Source organism: Eublepharis macularius, chromosome 4, assembly GCF_028583425.1.
Source record: "Eublepharis macularius isolate TG4126 chromosome 4, MPM_Emac_v1.0, whole genome shotgun sequence".
Lineage (NCBI taxonomy): Eukaryota > Metazoa > Chordata > Lepidosauria > Squamata > Eublepharidae > Eublepharis > Eublepharis macularius.
The window spans coordinates 29,199,198-29,212,353 of NC_072793.1; the positions used below are offsets into that span (position 1 = coordinate 29,199,198).

The 13,156-nt window shown below is 44.9% G+C and overlaps 1 protein-coding gene across 1 annotated transcript in view; it reads right to left on the reverse strand.

The window, feature by feature from the left end:
* The window catches only part of ABCC3 (ATP binding cassette subfamily C member 3), a 109,874-nt gene that overhangs the window by 22,827 nt on the left and 73,891 nt on the right, over window positions 1–13,156 (reverse strand). Inside the window, exons 15-18 of the mRNA XM_054976234.1 lie at window positions 11,420–11,486; window positions 7,162–7,288; window positions 6,899–7,075; window positions 4,092–4,259 (exon numbers count right to left, since the gene is read on the reverse strand). Of these exons, the coding sequence (XP_054832209.1) occupies window positions 4,092–4,259; window positions 6,899–7,075; window positions 7,162–7,288; window positions 11,420–11,486 (539 nt within the window). The remainder of the gene's footprint in view (window positions 1–4,091; window positions 4,260–6,898; window positions 7,076–7,161; window positions 7,289–11,419; window positions 11,487–13,156) is intronic.

Below are 13,156 nucleotides of genomic sequence, written 5' to 3' on the forward strand. Positions count from 1 at the left end.
TTTTAAGGTGACTAAAGAAAAGGGAGCAGGAAAAAACAGCATGACGAATTGGAAGTGAGAAAGAGGCACTGAAGGCTAAAAGTGGATGATTCATTTAAAGTCAGACAAATATTAAAAAAGAGGAAGGCGATTGTTAGTGCAGTAAATCACTATGGCTCTGAACTGATGCCAAACCCCAAATGCCTAACATCAAGCATCCTGAGAGACTCATTAAAGAACAGTTCTAAGGTCTAAGGGCAGAACTAGGTGTTACAGGGAACTGCTACAACTCTTCTCTCCTTCTGATAATGTACCAATATTGGTTTATTTAGAAAATATGTATTGCTGCCTCTCCAGAAACCTGATCGAAGTAGCTCTTAAAATAAAAACAATAGACTAAAATCACAAGTATAACAATATAAAATTAGCAATAGTAAAAACAAGCCAGGGGCATAAAAATGCATAAAACAACATTCAAGAGCCTCAAGTGATATCTAGAAGAGTCCACAGGCTCGAAGTAACCATAAAAACAGCTTTAAAACATGGAACCCTTCAGCTGAAAACCTGGGAATAAAGAAATGTTTTGGCCTAATGCCTAAAGGACAATAAAGTATGTGGCACCAAGCAGGGCCGGGTCTAGGGTTGCCAGCGCCCAGGGCAACCCAAGACCGGCATTCCCCCCACGTGTGCACACAGAGTGCGCGTGTGCTCCCGGCACTGCGTAATGATGTCACTTCCATGACGTCATCACTCAGGGGCACAGAAGCATGCCGCCCGAGTGACAAGCTGGCTGCCCTGGTGCACCGCGGAGCTGGTGGCGGCTGTGTGGGCGGCTGAGCGGAGGGCTGTGAGGCCGCCAGCACCGTTCCCCTGCCCCGCTGATGGGGTGGCTGGCTTGCCATGCACTCCCTGTCCTGCGTGCATGGCTAGTCAGCTGCCCCATCGGCAGAGCAGGGGAACGGCCCCTGCTCTGCAGGGGAGACGGCCCCTGCAGGGGAACGGCCCCAGCCCTCCACTCAGCCACCCATGCGGCTGCTGCCAGCTCTGGCGCACTCCCAGCAGCTGGCAGCAGTGCCTAGCGCCCCCTCTTTGGCAGTGCTGGGGGCAGAGTACCCCCCTGCCCCCCCATCGATCCGGCCCTGGCACCAAGGGAGTCTCAGGAGGGAGGGCATTCCATAGGTAAAAAGTCACTATCAAAAATTTGAATGAAGTCACTATTGAAAATGTGAAAATCTTACTCTCCATGGAGGAGGATCTTATCTGGCAGGCCTGACAGTGCAGAAAGAAGTGTTCCTTCAAGACATCCAGCCTCAAATCATATAAGGCCTTCAAGGCAAGGAACATTGCTTTGAACTGTGCCCAGAAACAGATCAGCAGCCAGGGCAGATCTATAATAGGGGTGATACAGTCTCTTGTATATAGTCCCTGACAATAGCCTGGCTATCTCATTTTGGACCATCTGAAGTTTCCAAATACGTAATACATGTGATATAATGGTTTTGTGCTGTGCAATTATCTTATTCCTCCAGCACTATCAGACAATTATGTGAGATGGGGGTAGGTGTAAGGGATGGACACAATAGCAGAATTTATGGTAACATTTTCAGAATCTCTTTTGTTAAGCACTTTTGGTTGACAGTAGTCTAGAAATACTTTAAAATAAAAGAATTAACAGGCACATGTGATACACTAGGTATTACCAGGAAGAAGGGAAGCAGCTCCATGTTTCTTGCAACATCAGGTTCTGCCCTCAGAGAAGAATGAAGCCACCAAAGTTGGGGACTAATGAATCAAATGCAATGACAAGTAAAAAAAGGAAAGCAACAGAATGAAAAGCATGAGAGAGAGAGATGCATGCACGGAGATGGAAGAAGAAACAGTAGAACCGACTGAGATGAGAGGAGAGAATACGAAAGAACAAGCAAAGAAAACAACAGAGACAAAATCCCATAGTCTCGTCTACCCTGGGGAGCAGTATTACTGTAGTTCAAAAATGTTACAAGTGATTTGCCCGCATTACACAAAGAACTTGCTATTAAACGATTCTGAGGCCAGGAATTAATGATGAGTGAATGTAAAGTCCGTCTAACAAGTTATATTGTACTTTCATTTCCCCATTCTTTTTTCAATGATTCCACACTTTAAAAGCTACAAGACCTTTCATTTCCTACAATCCTTCAGAGATCCCAAGAGGAAAGCTGAGCCAGCTTTAAGCTACCCTCCCAGACAGGATGTCAGAAAAGTGAAAGAAAGTGTCCGGGGACTTTAATCTAGAGCTTTAGGAACCGGACGACTTATGGTACCTACTAGTGAGCCAACCAAGGCATTTACCTAATTTGAGTGAGCACAGAAGTTTCTCCTTGGAGTCCATTGATGGTTCAGCAGACGGCTGCTATTTTCAGTGGCTGTATACAGCACTTTCATATGCTCAGACTGTGATAACTTAGAAGAATATCTAGCGTTCGGTTTCCCAACACTTTTCTTCTCAAGCATCAGCAAAATGGACAACAGGGATTGTGGAAGCTCATCATAAATGAATGGCAGGAGATGGGTGTGTTTGGGAGGGAGGTAATAAAGAGACACATCAGTTGAGGTGCAATGGGACTGGATCGACAAAATGTGGCGGATGAAAGACAATTTTCTCATCCTTCCTTCACAAACTGTGATTGCCTTCTGAAGAAGGAAGAAAGGACCTTCTGCTGCTTAGCAAATGCCAAATGTCCTTCTCCAGTAAGAATGTGAAGTGTGGCTGTGAGGCAGGCAGGTCCCAATCAATAGTGCTGGAGCATCACTAAGGTACTGTTGGTTATTACTAGAGATGGGCACGAAACGGGGAAAAAACAAACCCTGAGTTTCGTGGTTCGTCGCATTCCACAAAACACAAACCATGATCTTTCACAAAAATGTCCTGTTTTGCGAAATGATTCCTTAGGAGAAACGGGGGAAAAACAAACCCTGAGTTTCGTGGTTCGTCGCATTCCACAAAACACAAACCATGATCTTGCACAAAAATGTCCTGTTTTGCGAAATGATTCCTTACGAGAAACGGGGGAAAAACAAAACCTGAGTTTCGTGGTTCGTCGCATTCCACAAAACACAAACCATGATCTTGCACAAAAATGTCCTGTTTTGCGAAATGATTCCTTAGGTTTGTGATTCGTCAGGTCCCGGGGCCCTACAACAGCCCCCTTCAGACCCAGAGATGCCAAACTCACAGGGAAACTTCAGCAGGCTCACCTCCAGCCACGTTCCAAGTAGCTCTCTTTAGGCTCTCTTTGCTGACTTTTCCCTCCCGTCCTCCTGCTTTATGCTGCTGCTGGAAGAAAAGTCAAGTGGAGCAGATCTGCTTGGGTTTTCCTCTCTTCAGGTTCTCTTTGCTGACTTTTCCTTCCCACCCTCCTGCTGTTCTGACATGCCCTCCCCACCGCCTCCAAGTTCTCGAAGAAAAAGCTGAGTAGAGCAGATCTGCTCAGGGGAGTTTGGGGGCAGGGCGGTGGGAAGGCATGTCAGAGCAGCTGGATGACAGGAGGCAGAGAGTCAGGGAAGGGTTCCTGAAGCTGGCAAGCAGCAAGCAGCAGCAGAAGGAGCTGCTGAGGCTGCTGCTACCACTGCTACTCCACCACCCCATTCTTAAAAACGGAGAAGGGAAACAGAGAAGGGAAGGAGTCTCCGACTACAGTTCCCAGGTAAACTTGTACAGACCCACATTGCTCAGCTCTCAGGTTGGCAGGGAGAGCTGCCTATCAAGGTTATGTGGGCTAAGATTGGGGTTTCCATGGCAACAAAAGGTCTGCAGACATTCTGGGCCTATGTTGCCTAGGGAATCAATGGATCGGTGCCAGCCTGTCTGGCATCACGAAGCATTCATGAATCGAATGAATTAGCCCCAAAAGTCGTAGATTTTGTGAAAAACGTGGCCCCGCAAAACGTGTTTTCACGATACACGAATCGGCCCGATTCATCATAAAATTTAATTCATATTTTGATTCATGCCCATGTCTAGTTATTACCTTTAATGCAGTGCAAATTGTTGTTCTTGTGATTCCATGTGTGACATCATGGTTTTTACTATCCTGGCACAACTGAACATTCCTAGATATTTAAAGACTCACTTTTCCCTTAAGTGTTCCTTCTGGTCCAATAACTTTGTCAAAGATGTGCTTGGCCACATGAGAATCCACAGCTGAAAGAGGATCATCTAGCAAGTAAACATCCACATCACTGAACACTGCACGTGCCAGGCTCACTCGTTGACGCTGTCCACCTGAGAGATTGATGCCCTGTGTGATGATGGGAAAAAGAGGAAGAAAAGTATATCACAGCTTTTAAAATCCATAGTAGTACCAGGCCTACCACAAGCATATTCAACAACTGTCTCAAGGACCATTTGGTTAATGACCCACTTATTGTACTATGATGCAAGGTCTGCTGCTTCAGACATGTCTCTGTGAATATATCACAGTCCCAACGAGATAATCTGGGCAGTACCGTACAGCATCATGATATATGTTCAAAGTGATGGCTGAACAAAGGAGATGCCTGAACAGAGATAAAGCAACTAAATGCTCCCAGAATTTGACTGTAGCAGGCAAAAGCTATCATGGCACACATCTCTTGATTCATCATTCAATCAAATTATAAATGGAACTTTCAACAACTACAATAAGAAAAGGGTGATGCAATGTCAGACAAGACAGGATAATGCTAAAACAGTAAGAAAATTATTTTTGAGAAGGTAGGATGAATAGCATTGACTTTCATGTTCAGGGTCTTCCTTATCGCTCTGGTTGAAAACTGACAGCTGCTCCTCTGAACCCTATGCATTATGAATCACTCACTTTAGTGATCTGGGTTTCAACAGAACTCTTGGAATTGGGCTAATCTGTTACAAATTACTCACAGGAAACATCCTGTACTGGTGCTAAAATCCAGTAGCCTAAACGATTGGACTTGCCTGAGCGGCTGGACTACGAAAGAAGCAGGTGTCTTTTCTGATCTGTGCCATTGCCATTGCCTGGCCAATGACTTTTCTTTTTATCTAATCTTTTTAAAAAAATGATAAAAGAAAGAATTTCATCAGTAGTTCTTTTAAGAGAAAACAGTCAGATATTGTCCAATGCCTCCAAAGACAAGCTTATATACAAGCCACATTTCAACAGGGTTGTATGTATGGCTGTAACCAGGGCTCATTTTGAGGGTGAACGCACAGGAACGCAGTTCCAGCAGTTCCCCAAAGAGGTCACATGTCAGGTGGCCCCACCCACCTGACTCTTGGCCATTTTGGGCCCGTTTTGTCCTGGATTGGGGCTGAAACGGCCTGGATCGGGCCTCTGATGGGTGGTAGATCACTCTCCTGCTCAGCAGCAGCCCGATCCTGACCATTTGGGGCCCCTTTTCGGCCATTTTCAGCCCTTTTTTGCCATTTTGGGCCCAATTTCAGCTCTGAATGGCCAGGATTGGGTCCAAAACAGCCAGGATAGGTGATGTCAGAGGGTGTGGCATATGCAAATCAATTATGCGAATGACATATTTCTGGTGATGTCGTGGCATATGCTAATGAGTTATGCTAATGAGTTCCTCCAGCTCTTTTTCTACAAAATGACCCCTGGCTGTAACCATTGTTCAGCAAGTTTTTTGTGTAGGCACACATGCGGGACTGCAAAGAACAATGATAAACTACTAGTTCTCTCCTGTTTTTTTCTGACTCTTTCACTTTCTTCATACCACACTTTGCTTATGTTCCCTTTCTTTCCCATTTAATTCTCTTATGAAAATGTCCATCCCCTACCGATACTGACATCATCCCTCCACCTCTTTTCCCCATTGTCATTCTTTCCTTCCCCATGTTACCATTCTTTGTCTTTGCCCTCCTGCCAGCAAACTTTGTTGCCCTATTTTATTTAGCAATTTAATGTATACCCCACATTTCTTCCATGGAGCTCACGGCTGGCTACACAGCAACTTCTTACACAGGATTCCCAGGAGGTCTTCCATCCGAGCACACACAAATACACATGAAACTGCCTTATACCAAGTCAGACTGTAGACAAACAGCCTGCCTCTGTATAAGGCAGTTCTGTGCATGTGTGTGTGTATGTGGAGGGAGAGTCAGGTCAGAATTGTCAACTCTGACTGGCAGTTGCTCTCCAGCAAAAGTCTTCCATATCATCTATTACATGAGCCTTTTAACTAGAGATACCAAAAATTGAATGTTCGAACCTTCTGCATGCAAAGCAGATGCTGTACCACTGAGCTATGGGCTGCATGACCAGACCCAGACCAGCTTGACTTTAGCAAGTTTGCTGCTTCACGTGCATTCAGATTATGTCTCTTTCTAAAACCCAAACTCCTCTTTCTCCTTCTATTCCTCTTCCCTCTCCCACTTCTTGCTCCCTCTCATTTTTAGCCTCTTCCATTTGCTTTTCGTCTTTTCCACTCCTTTTTATTTGGCAGCCTCCTCTGGAAGAAGACCTGAATGTGAGTCAATAGTACCTCCCACAGCATAGTTTCCAAGTTTCTTCTAATAGCAGGACTGAGTTTGGAAGACATATAGATTCATGAGAACAGTGACTGAGCCTATTCCACTGAGCAATCACAATGGTTATCTATTCACTGGAGAAAGAGCCACCAACACTGTAATCCTAAGCAAGTTTCTCCAGTCTAAGCCTATTGAAATCAATGGCCTTAGACTGGAGTAACTCTGTTAAGGATTGCACTGCAAGTCAGAGACTAACAGTGCAATCTTAAACAAAAGGTGTTTAGGATTACACAGTAAGATGCCAAGTATAAGCCCCTCCCTCCAAGTTTTGCATGGCTGGTTAGATCTTTTGTTCTTTTCCTAACTTCTAAGCTTCCTCCACTTACGTCTTTAATATCTGGTGGTCAGCCATTTCTCCCTAATTCGGCACAAAAGCCTTACCTTCTCGCCTATCTCAGTCGAATCTCCGCCAGGAAGCACCTGAAGATCATGCTGCAAGGCACATGACTCCAAGACAGTTTGGTATTTGTGTTCATTATAAGGATGGCCGAACAAGATGTTATCTTTCAAGGTAGCATTCTGGATCCATGCTAATTGTGGCACATACGCAACAGAACCCTAGACACAAACCACAAGTGGATTAGTGGCTAAGCCACACACATTATTCAGTTCTCAATGTCCTCTCATGGCTGTTCAGAACCAACCTTCACAGCTATCTCCCCATGGAGTTTTTCCATTTCACCAAGAAGAGCTGACACCAGAGAAGACTTCCCACAGCCAACATGGCCCACAACAGCAACCAAAGAACCACTTGGAACCAACAGATTTATACTGGAGAGAGAGAGAGAGAAATCTAGAGTCAGGCTGGGCTAATTTAAAAATACTTACACATAAACAATAAAGTCCAAAATAAGGCAGAAGCAAGAGTCCAAGACTAACAAATTCATGATGGCGTAAGGTGCTGTGGGCTAGAGCCTACTTTGCCGGGACTTTACCGTATCTGCTGTTATTTCTGCAATAGACTAATATGGCTACCCCCCTGAGATTTCTCAAAATAAAGAAGTGAATATGCCTCCCCTCCTTCGCTCCGTACATTTTTGCATATACCGGATCTGGCAGGAGTTCAACACAGCATTCTAACAGAGAGTCTGTTTAATCAGCTTTAGACAGATTTGGGCACGTGGTTGGAGAAGGAATAAAGAATGTTGACTGGAGAGTTAACAGCTTGCAGGAGAGGAAAGCTTGAAAGGGCTCGTGACATGAAACACTCATGAAGCCAACGGCCAACTAGAGAAGTAACAGAGAGACCACCCCTTTGATATGGGATAGCGGGGCCTTCCTACCATCCTCCTCCAAAAGAGCTGATTTGTATCACAGCTTTTTTTGGTTAGGTAATCAAAAGCTGACTTTTGCAGTGATGCTTTGCAGTGGTTGTGTAAAAGGTTCAACATGTGTTCTGACTGTAACTCATCACATCTTGGATCAACCCATATTACATAAGATTTTTTGGGGAGTCAGGAAATAATGAGTGCCTTGGGCAAGGGCCAAAGCTTTTTCTTTCTTTTTTTTTAAAGACCATTTTGGCATGTTAAGCTGACATCTGAAAGGTAATAACCTATCCCCACCCTTAAGAGCTGTAGTGCCATCCTAAGCAGAGTTATAGCCCTCTAAGTCCAACTGAAGTCAATGGGCTTATAGTGTGTAACTCTGCTTAGAACAGCACTTTGAGGCAGTACTGCCTTAGAGCTGCACAAAGTGCTGGCTACAGCCTGAATTACTGCAAAACAACAAACCTCCTGATGCAGCAAGCTGCTTCCCACTGAATCTGAGAAATCTTGAGCTCACGAGGTTGAAACATGAATGGTCAAATAGCCCTCAGGTCAATTTTTTAAAACACTATTTTTTGCCAGTTCTGGATGTATTTTGTATGTTAGGTTTCCTGCGTGCACAAACGCAGAATCTGGGGAAGTTGCTGGGATCACAAAACATTTCAGTTTGTAAAATGAACCCAAGCATGGGCAAAATCCAGCAAAGTTGAAACACTTTTATGTTGCATGCATGGATTTCAGTGGTTTGGATCCTGTGGAAAATCTCTGCTGTACGACAGGATTTCCATCACTACAACAGGGCTGCTTTGCCTTCCCCCTTCCATTGCAGACCCAAATGTCTCCTGAAATGCTTCTGCTATGGGGACAGGGGACCTCCAGGATTAGCACGTGTGGAAAGAGTTGAAGGTCTGCAGTGGGAGGAAAGAAACAGAGAAAATCTCCCTTCCTTTTCTTCAGCTGAAAATTTCCACTGGATTTGGAAGAGTGGGCAAGAGTTAACCCTTTGCTTAATTCTGCCAGTGAAATGAGCTGAATTGAAAGTGCTCAATTTGAGTTGGTTCTTATCCATCTCTGAAGCACCCATAGCCGCAGACAGAAGCTGGAATATATTCAAATAATCATTGGGCAGGATTTCCACTAAACAGTAAAACAGTGAAATCCTACGCAGAGTTACTCCAGTCTAAGCCCACTGAAATCACTGCAAGCTGCCTGAACAGTTTTGTGTACTGCCATTTGGGTTCTAGACTGTCTCCCCATACTACTTCTTTATCATCACCAGTCTAGCTCTCTCCCGGTGGACCTTTCAGAAATTACCACAGCAGTGAAGGGACATGATGGAGGTTTATACAATTATGCAAGGGGTGGAGAAAGTGAATAAAGGGAGCTTCATCTCCCATAATACTAGATCTCAGGGGCATCCAAGCTGATTGGCAAAAGGTACAGGACAGGAAAAAGGAAAAGATGGATTTAAAAGGTAATTAGATTAATTCATGGAAGACAGGCACACCAATGGCTACTATTCATTGGCTATCTCTTCTGAACAGAGTCTCCTGCAGGTGCCGCCCTGCACATCGGCAAAATCGACAGCAGCCCGTACACAGGCTTTCTCTGCGGTGGCCCATGCCCTGTGGAATGGCCTGCCTGAGGAGGTCAGGAAAGCCCCCACTCTCCTGGCCTCCCGCAAATTATGCAAAACCGAATGGATTCAAAAAGGCTTTTTACTCAGATAGGAGGGCTGTATTGTAGGGAGGGGATCTCAGATGATCTGCTAATGAGTTAGGACCCAGAGACCACACCACTATGTTGAATTGGATTCCTACTAATGCTATGTCTTTGTGAACTTGTATCTGTTTACCCTATGGCATTGCTTATGGAAATGTTCCTGATATTGACTGTACTCATCTCACACTGTGTAATCTGCCTTGAGTCTCAGTGAGAAAGGTGGACTATAAAGGACATAAATAGTAAATAAATAATAAAAATAGTCATGGTGAGTAAAGGGAACCTCCACATTCAGAGGCAGTAAACCTCAGAAGCCCAATGCTAGGATGCAACATCAGGGGAAGGTCATGGCCTTTGTGGCTTGTATGTTTGGCTCTCCAGATGGTGGGCAACTCTGTGAAACAACAGGATGCTGGACTAGACGGACCCCTGATCTGATCTAGCTGGGCTCTTACACTCCCTGATTTCATCCCGTGCAGCTGCGGCGCTGTTTGAAAAGCCTGAACCACACAGACAGAGCAAATCACAGGGCTCCTTCCTACGCTATTGGTGTCCACCAATAAGATTTGGAAGGACTCGTACAATTAGCACCTCATCAATCCAGGAAGTAGCATGGGATGAAGCCATTGAAAAAGCCGTTCCCACACCACTGCAATGTCATATGAGAAGGGCCGCGCAGATATTTGTACAGATTTTGTAAAACTCCGAATGCTGTTGTCGGATTTAGTTACACCATGCGGGGGGTGGGGGTGGGGTCTCAACTAAATTTCCAAAATCTATTTTGAGCACAAGAGTCTTGGCTAGAGAAGATGGTTTATGTGGTTGCTAAGCCCGTTCAGCCTTACTGTTTACCTCCTACGCAACTTTGATCTAGTGCCTCAGGAAAAAAGGCTTTTAACGACCTCTCTGGTTTACACTACGGTTAGGTACACTCCTTTGAAAGTCAACATTATATTAACGGATGGGTTGAATTTTCTCCATTCGGGAAGCAACCAGCCATTTCCAAGTACTTCCTCAACTGTGTTAAAAAGTGGATGAAAAATTTAAACAGTATGCATAACAGATGTTTTATGTTATGCAACTGGAATATGATTCTAAGTCTGGTCAGCCTCACTAGTGCCCGATGTTCTTCAGTGCAGCCTGATCCTTTTAACACCTTTGTTCCTTCTGCCTCAGGCTTAAAGAGGTGGGACTGGGAGAACCAAGTTGACGTGCAATTTACAGACAACAGGCAGCTGCTATCCCCCTCAGTTTGTCAGTTTGCCTCTACCACACTACTTATCCTCCATGATAATGGAGGCATGTGTGAGATGCTCCAGCTTTAACTGTAGAAGAATCAGGGCTTTTTTTCAGCAGGAACGCGGTGGAACAGAGTTCTGGAACCTCTCGAAAATGGTCACATGGCTGGTGGCCCCGCCCCCTGATCTCCAGACAGAGGGGAGTTTAGAGTGCCCTCTGCGCTGCTGAGTGGCACGGAGGGCAGTCTCAACTCCCCTCTGTCTGGAGATCAGGGGGCGGGGCCACCAGCCATGTGACCATTTTCTCCGCAGGCAACCCACTGAGTTCCACCACCTCTTTTCCCAGAAAAAAAGCCCTGAGAAGAATGCTCTGAAGAAGCCCAGTGATCTCCTCCCCCACCCCATGCCTGTGCTAACATACTTCTTCTGGAACTGGCGTGGAGCCTCATAGTAACTTTTACTGACTTTCCCCTCTTTGTTTCCCCTTAAGATGGCAAGTGTCTGAAACTCAGCCTTGGGGCCATAAGCAGCAGGTAAATAATGTCTGAAGAAGTGAGCTGTGGCTCACGAAAGCTCATACCCTACCACAAATTTTGTTAGTCTTATAGGTGCTACTGGACTCTTGCTCTTTCTACAGGTAAATAATGGTATATTCCACAGAGCATTCCTCTTACTCTTTCAGAGAGGGCTCAAGATCCTTCGCCCAGCTGAATGTTCCATCCTTTACAGTAACAGCATACCCTGTACAAAAACATGCAAAACAATACTAAAAGATTAGAGCAAGATTGTCACAGTCAAGGCGCTGCTAAAACGAGAAGTGATCTTTGTTGATGAGATATGAGGAACTACCGTGATAAGTTTCATTCCTGCTTTTTTTCTGAAGAAGCATCATGTCACATGCCCGGCCACAAGTCATGCCGTTGAGGTCAATACCAGATCAAATTTTCAGACATCATGAAGGTACACATTACAGAAATGGTGTTGTTGTTTTTTTTAAAAAAGAAATGGTGCTATGGAATTGTGAGTTTCTGCAATAACATCCATTATCCTCCAAGCAACAACCATGTTTATGGAATACAAACAAATCCTTTAAAATAAAGGACATCCAGCAGTCCTAGTTTAAATATTTATCCAATAGCAATTACTGAGACGCACACTTGTTTATCTCCCCAACCCAGCCATGGCTGTTCTCTAGAGATTATGCTCAAGTGCTTTGTGCAGTCTAATTTTCAGCAGCTCAGAAACAGCTCAAGATTTCTTTTCCTGAAAATGGAGACTCTATCCCGAAGGGGCCACAAGGGAAGCTGATTCTCAAGAGCAGTCGCATACTGGTAATGTTGTGACCTGCTTTGTGAGGTTACGAAACATACAGTCTTTACAAGCTATTGCATTAACTACCACAGGGTTCCCATCCCCCTTTCTCTCTAACCTTAAATACAAAGGAAATTGTATATCGTGAAACAGAATCAGCCTGCCACAAACGCTGGGTGATGCAATTAGTTGCCTCTTATAATCCCAAGCACACCCTTCTAAGTGCACTCATGCTACATTGCAACATTTTTTCGGGTTCTGGTTTCTTTCTTTGGCCATATGGTTTTATTTATTTATTTATATCATATTTGTATTCCGCCCTCCCTGCAAGCGGGCTCAGCGTGGATAACAACCTTAAAATCATTTTAAAACATTCCATATTAAAACATTAAAACATCATATAAAAATAGCAGCACTCTTGCCTGGCGGCAACAATACAACAAATAACCAATGATACAGCAATATAACTGGATACAGCAGCACAGTAACAGTAGCTGAAAAACAAACAGTGGTGGGCAACTTTCACGGGGGGGGGGAGGTGTTGTATCCTCTGGCCAGCGGAGGCCCAACCTCAGCCATGAGCCTGGCGGAACAACTCTGTCTTACATGCCCGGTGGAAAGATAGTAAATCCTTCCAGGCCCTGGTCTCAGTAGACAGAGCATTCCACCAGACAGAAGCCAGGACTGAGAAAGCCCTCACTCTAGTCTTGCGAGGTGGGCCTCCTTGGGGCCAGGGACCAATAACAGTTGTTTTTCTCCCGATTGGAGGGTCCTCCGGGGAATATACAGGGAGAGATGGTCCCTCAAGTACGCTGGCCCCAGTCCGCACAAGGCCTTACATAGGTCAATACCAGAACCTTGAACCCGATCTGGTACTCCACTGGCAACCAATGCAGCTCGCACAGTATTGGTGTGGAATTTATAATGTAAAGAGGGACATGGTAACATCAATCTTACCACAACCGTGCTGATTAAATTGTTATGGCTTCAGTCCTGATTCACATGTTGGATCAGGCATCATTGTATGGATCCAATGGAGCATTTCTGTGGGATAGAATAATATCTGCCCATAGAGTGTGACATTATTACTTCCCCCTTCC